The following is a 6744-nucleotide window of genomic DNA, read 5'->3' as shown; positions in this document are numbered from 1 at the left end:
TTGTGATGAAAGTCACTAACAAAATCATATATTTTATTTCCCATTAAAGCGGACAGAAATAAGAATTTCAAAGCGACTTACAACAGTTTTTGTATTTATCCAATGTTTAACAGGCATAAGTGTTACGTCACAAATATCTGGTTAGTTTGTTGGGTTTTTTTACTTCAAGTTCTGTCAGCTAAGAAACGGCTTAGGTTACTTTCATACACTTCTGTGGAGGTTTTAAGTATACTATTAATCAAGCTACAGTTTTGGAAAATAATATTACCAAACACGGCACCATACCAAAAACTTACTCACGATACGGTTCTAATGAGTTATTATAATTTTAAATTCGAGCAAACAGCTAAGCCTAAATAAGCAGAACTACATTTTAATTTCCAAGTTTTAATATTTTACAAATCGCGTAAACGATTTTTTTAGTATAGCTGAGCTGCGGATAGTTTGTTTATTTTCGTCCAAAGCAAGAAACAGCATTGAAGGCACACTGCTTCCAGTACGATCGTTTCCGCTGGAGGTCGCTGGTATCCATATTGTTATTCAATCGTCTCATCATCTGACGAGCGAACAGATAGTTGATAAGAGCTGCGTCCATGGTTCCGTCATCTTCAACCAGCTTTCCAAATCAAGATAAAAATGTACATGTAACTGTTCCTTAGTTAAATAACTTACAACATATTACATCTACATATAACTGTTGCTTAGTTAAATAACTTACAAAATATTACATCTACATGTAACTGTTCCTTAGTTAAATAACTTACAAAATATTACTACCTCTTAAATTCCATCCAATCCTGCTAGTTTTTAATTTCTAAAACACATAAAATCCGAGATTGCTCGTAACGCAAGCCGTTGCTAAGATACCGTTCAATAAGAGTAATTGGTACTTTTGTTGATAGAAACATGAAGGTCAGTCAGTCCCACAGCTTTGTCTCTCACATACAATATTTTCGAATAAACCTAGGTATTCAGTCGGTATAGTTTGGTTGCCTCTATAGCACTACGTTGAAAGTTTCATGTTTATAACATGTGACTATTGATTACATGATCAACCGGGTTTATATAGACGTACTTATAGTGGAGATAAGACTTCAACCTTTCCTCTCCCACAATAAACGACAACTTTACGACATGTTCAAACATGACAACGACTACAGATATCACAACTGTCTTATCTCCATTTCCAGGCCACGAAGTGAACACAGATGACAGTGGTCTACAAGTAACCGGTAGCGATCGTAATTAAATATTGTATACATTTATACGTGCAGGCCGCAAAAACAACAACAAGAAGAAGTACAGCTTAATGATATATTAAGTATTGAAAACCCCTAACAACACCTTTACTAAGTTTGTAAGTGAAAACTAACAATGTTAGTTGTAAAAGAAGACTTAGACCGATACCTGTATTTAACTATAAAATGTAAACACAAGATATAATACAACACTTAGACCGCCACCTGTATTTAACTATAAAATGTTCACACATGTTGTAATACAACACTTAGACCGATACCTGTATTTAACTATAAAATATTTACACAAGTAGTAATAGAGGACTTAGACCGATACCTGTATTTAACTACAATATGTTAACACAAGTTGTAATAGAAAACTTAGACCGATACCTGTATTTAACTATAAAATGTTAACAAAAGCTGTAATACAAGACTTAGACCGAAACCTGTATTTAACTAAAAAATGTTAACACAAGCTGTAATAGAAGACTTAAACCGATAACTTTCTTTAACTATAAAATGTTCACACAAGTTGTAATACAACACTTAGACCGATACCTGTATTTAACTATAAAATATTTACACAAGTAGTAATAGAGGACTTAGACCGATACCTGTATTTAACTACAAAATGTTACACAAGATGAAATAGAGGACATAGACTTATAACTGTATTTAACTATAAAATGTTAACAGAAGTAGTAATAGGACACTTAGACCGATACCTGTATTTAACAATAAATTGTTAACATAAGATGTAAAAGAACACTTAGACCGATACCTGTTTATAACAACAAAATGTTAACACAACTTGTAATAGAGCACTTAGAGCGATACCTGTATTTAACTACAAAACGTTAACATAAGATGTAATAGAATATTTCGACCGATACCTGTAATTAACTACAACATGTTAACACAAGCTGTAATAGAAGACTTATACCGACACCAGTATTTCACTATAAGATTTTTAAACAAGTAGTAATAGAGGACTCAGACTGATACTTGTTTTTAACTACCAGATGTCAACACAAGTACAATAGGAAACATTGACCGATACCTGTATTTAACTATAAATTGTTAACACAAGCTGTAATAGAATACTTAGACCGATACCTGTATTTAAGTACAAAATTTTAGCAGAAACTGTAATAGAACACTTTGACCGATACCAGAATTTATTTGCAAAATTTTAACAGAAGTTGCAATAGAACACTTATACCGACACCAGTATTTCATTATAAAATTTTAACACAAGTAGTAATACAGTACTTTGACTGATACCTGTTTTTAACTACAAAATGTTAACACAAGTAGTAATAGAGAACTTGGACCGAAACCTGTAGTTATCTATAAAATGTTAACACAAACTGTGATAGAACACTTAGACCGACACCAATGTTTAACTATAAAATGTTAACACAAGTTGTAATAAAAGATTTAAACCGATACCTTTATTTAACTACAAAATGTTAACACAAGTAGTAATAGAAAAATTAAAGCGATACCTGTATTTAACTACAAAATGTTAACACAAGCTGTAATAGAGGACTTAACCCGATATTTGTATTTAACTAATAAATATTAACACATGTTGTAATAGAAAACTTGCACCGATAAGTGTATTTAACTATAAAATGTTAACAGAAGATGTAATAGATGACTTAAACTGATACCTGTATTGAACTATAAAATGTTAACACAAGCTGTAATAGAACAAATATACCGACACCAGTATTTCACAATAAATTTGTTTGTTTGTTTTTGAATTTCGCACAAAGCTACTCGAGGGCTATCTGTTCTAGTCCTCTCTAATTTAGCAGTGTAAGACTACAGGGAAGGCAGCTAGTCATCACCACCCACCGCAAACTCTTGGGCTACTCTTGTACCAACTAATAGTGGGATTGACCGTCACATTATAACGCCCCCACGGCTGAAACGGCGAGCATGTTTGGCGCGACGGGGATGCGAACCCACGACCCTCAGATTACGAGTCGCACGCCTTAACGTGCTTGACCATGCCGGGCCCATTTTACAATAACATTTTAACACAAGTAGTAATAGAGAACTTGGACCGATACCTGTGGTTAACTACACAATGTTAACCAAAGGTGTAATAGAACACTTAGACCGACGCCAGTATTTAACTATAAAATGTTAACACATGTTGTAATAGAAGATTTAGACCGACACCAGTAATTCACTATACAATTTTTTAAAGAAGTTGTAATAGAGGACTTAGGTCGATACTTGTTTTCAACTACCAAATGTTAACACATAGTACAATAGGAAACATTGACCGATACCTGAATTGATCTACAAAATGTTAACACAAGCTGTAATAGAGGACATAGACTGATAATTGTATTTAACTATAAAATGTTAACACAAGTTGTAATAGAAGATTTAAACCGATACCTTTATTTAACTACAAAATGTTAACACGAGTAGTTATAGAGGACTTTAACCGATACCTGTATTTAACTATAAAATGTTAACAGAAGATGAAATAGAACACTTACACCGATACTTGTATTTAATTACAAAATGTTAACAGAAGATGTGATAGAGGACTTAGATCGATACCTGTATTTAACAATAAAATGTTAATACAAGTTCTAATAGAAGATTTAGACCGATACCTGTATTTATCTACAATATTTTATCGCAAGATATAATAGAGGACTGAGACCGATACCTGTATTTAACTATAATATGTTAACACAAGCTGTAATAGAGGGCTTAGACCGATACTTGTATTTAACTATAAAATGTAAACAGAAGATGTAATAGAATACTTCGACCGATACGTGTATTTAACTATAATATGTTAACACAAGCTGTAATAGAATACTTCGACCGATACGTGTATTTAACTATAATATGTTAACACAAGCTGTAATAGAGGGCTTAGACCGATACCTGTATTTAACTATAATATGTTAACACAAGCTGTAATAGAGGGCTTAGACCGATACCTGTATTTAACTATAAAATGTTAACAGAGATGTAATATAACACTTAGTTCGATACCTGTGTTTAACTACTAAAATGTTAGCACAAGTTGTAATAGATGACTTCAACCGATACCTGTATTTAACTGTAAAATGTTAACACAAGCTGTAATAGAACACTTATACTGATACCTGTATTTAACTACAAAGTATTAACATAAGTTGTAATAGAGAACTTAGACCGATACCTGTATTTAACTATAAAATATTAACACAAGTGTTAATGGAAGACTTAGACCGATACCTGTATTTAACTATGAAATGTGAAAATCATGTACGGTATTTTAGTTATGAGTTGTCTGTTAATGTGTGTTTTATCGCTCCCTACTGAGATGCCACTGGTGAGTTATAAGTGTAACGATCAAAGCCCTTGTATTTTAAACAAGTGTAGCCTAGTATCTGTCAGTAGATGATACTGGCTATCTCTTCACTAGCCCATAACTTCGATATTATTATGAAAGCTATGTCCAAGTTTTGTTTGTGGAGGTTTGTACAAGAACATGTATATAACATCGATGATGTAACACCTTCTTCTGTAGAAACCGGTAACAATAATCTGTTTATGTAAATAGTTTCCTAGAACTCAGGATTTGATTAAAAAAAGACAAACAAATTGAACCATATGTGAAACTGTAATACTATGATTGTAGAATACAGGGTGGAAATACCTTAAAATATTCGAAAAACAAATATGTTATATGTTTACTTTGAAATAAGAATAATAAACAGTTTGTTTATACAAATAATTATATTGTTTTGTTTTTATGTTAATAATTTTGTCAAACATCAGGGAGGCCTCACCCGCTGTTCTGTTGATACTTACGTCCAAGTCTGAAGGATATAACTGCTCTTCGGTCTTTCCGATGCTTTTGGTATCTGTGGTTATTAGAATTACTGAGATAACCAAGAAAATGTAGGCTTTCATCAAGGTAGCCATTGTTTCAGAGAGAAAACTAAGCGCTGCGTAAAGAAGGACAACATATGTATATATAGATAACTAGGTTTATAAACGTATAACTAGTAAACATCATACTACGTGTTACAGTGCTGTTGATATTACATTAACCGGTTAAATAAAGAAAATATATTCTTTTTATAGGGTTAACTGAACAGAAGATATCATTATACAGGGTTAACTAAACGGAAGATATCACTTTAACCGGTTAAATAAACAGAATAGGGTACTTTAACACAGTCACTTTAAAATAATATGTAAGTGAACCAATTCGTGCTTTTATCCAAGAATCTGTATATTAATTAATTAATCAATTGGTAATTTAACCAGTCTTCTGAGTACATAAACAATTAATTAATCTATTGGTAATTTAACCAGTCTTCTGAGTACATAAACAAGTGTCTCCCGGTTGGACAGTTGTGAGTTAACAGATTCATAACGCTAAAATCAGGGGTTCAAACCAACTCAGTTGACAGAGCAGATAGCCCAATACGGCTTTGCTCTAAGTAAAACATCAAACAAATATAAACAATTATTCTGTAAAGTCCACTTCAAAAATGTGTTTCTGTAAGATGTTGACGGGATTCATACGTATATTATTACTATGTTTTATTTGTTTCTAGGAAGCCACAGATATAGGCTTCATTGTTAACAGAGTTTAGAAGCTACAACGAAGTCATACGAAATGAATCTTTCTTGGAACTAACTCTAATAACTTATTATTTCAGCTACGATAAAGAAAATATAACCCGTTCAGAGAAGGGGGGGACTTAGAATATAATAACCTTAGAATCACCCGCCGCCAACACATGAAATTGAATTATTTAGAACGGATTAAAATCCTATCGTTAGGACAAAAGTTTTCTCTGTATAATAGAAAAATAACGAAAGTAAACTGTCAAACAAACACGAAGTACATACTCTTACTTTGCTTTCTTTCTTCAACAAGTAGCGCTTCGATCACTTTAGGAAACCACTGACAGTTTGATCTGAGCTTTCTTCTCTTTAAATACTCATGTTCGATTCAAATAGAACTTCAGAACGCATGCTCAATTCGTATTAAAGTATCACGTGGCTTGGATGAAAAACGCAAGAGTCAAAGTAGCGTTGTCATTTGTCAGAAAAGTAGGAAGGACAGTGAAATTATTGGCTGTTCTGTTCATTCGTTCAATGTTTTCTGAAGAATCTTCCGGAATTTTTTTACAGCGTAGGCAAGGGCAGGCGCCATCTATGTGTCTAATGCTCTATCTCTCCACCCACCATAAAATAAATAAAATAACTTTAAGGCAAGGTAAAAAAATGGTGCGTTTGAATTGTTACAGATTTCTTTATGTTGTTTTAACTAATTTCGTGCTTTATTAGTTTCAGATTTAACAAGAGAATAGGCACGCCCACGCCTTTGTGAAGAAGTTTGATTGACAGCTCAGAAAACTTCCTCTAAAGACATCAGTTATTCTGATTATGTTGGTTAGTACAACATCTCAACTGACATTCCGTTAAGCCCATGTGGAACTCCGTTATTATATAGAAACAT

At 32.8% G+C, this 6744-nt stretch overlaps 1 protein-coding gene across 2 annotated transcripts; it reads right to left on the bottom strand.

The window, feature by feature from the left end:
- Positions 1 to 357: 357 nt before the first annotated feature.
- LOC143256288 (prohormone-1-like) lies at positions 358 to 6269 on the bottom strand. Of its 2 annotated transcripts, none has more exons than XM_076513334.1 (3): positions 6132 to 6269; positions 5079 to 5215; positions 358 to 616 (listed from the first exon to the last, which is right to left on the bottom strand). In XM_076513334.1, the coding sequence occupies exons 2-3, from the start codon at positions 5190 to 5192 to the stop codon at positions 449 to 451; spliced, it is 282 nt and encodes a 93-aa protein (XP_076369449.1). In that variant the 5' UTR covers positions 5193 to 5215; positions 6132 to 6269; the 3' UTR covers positions 358 to 448. The 2 variants fall into 2 exon arrangements, with proteins under 2 accessions (XP_076369449.1, XP_076369451.1); XM_076513336.1 differs by having other exon boundaries at positions 6138 to 6245.
- Between the last annotated feature and the right edge of the window lie 475 nt (positions 6270 to 6744).

This window comes from Tachypleus tridentatus, chromosome 7, assembly GCF_004210375.1.
Source record: "Tachypleus tridentatus isolate NWPU-2018 chromosome 7, ASM421037v1, whole genome shotgun sequence".
NCBI classification, from domain to species: Eukaryota; Metazoa; Arthropoda; class Merostomata; order Xiphosura; family Limulidae; genus Tachypleus; species Tachypleus tridentatus.
The sequence above is the reverse complement of the archived record's forward strand: the minus strand, read 5'-3'. Positions and strand labels throughout refer to the sequence as shown.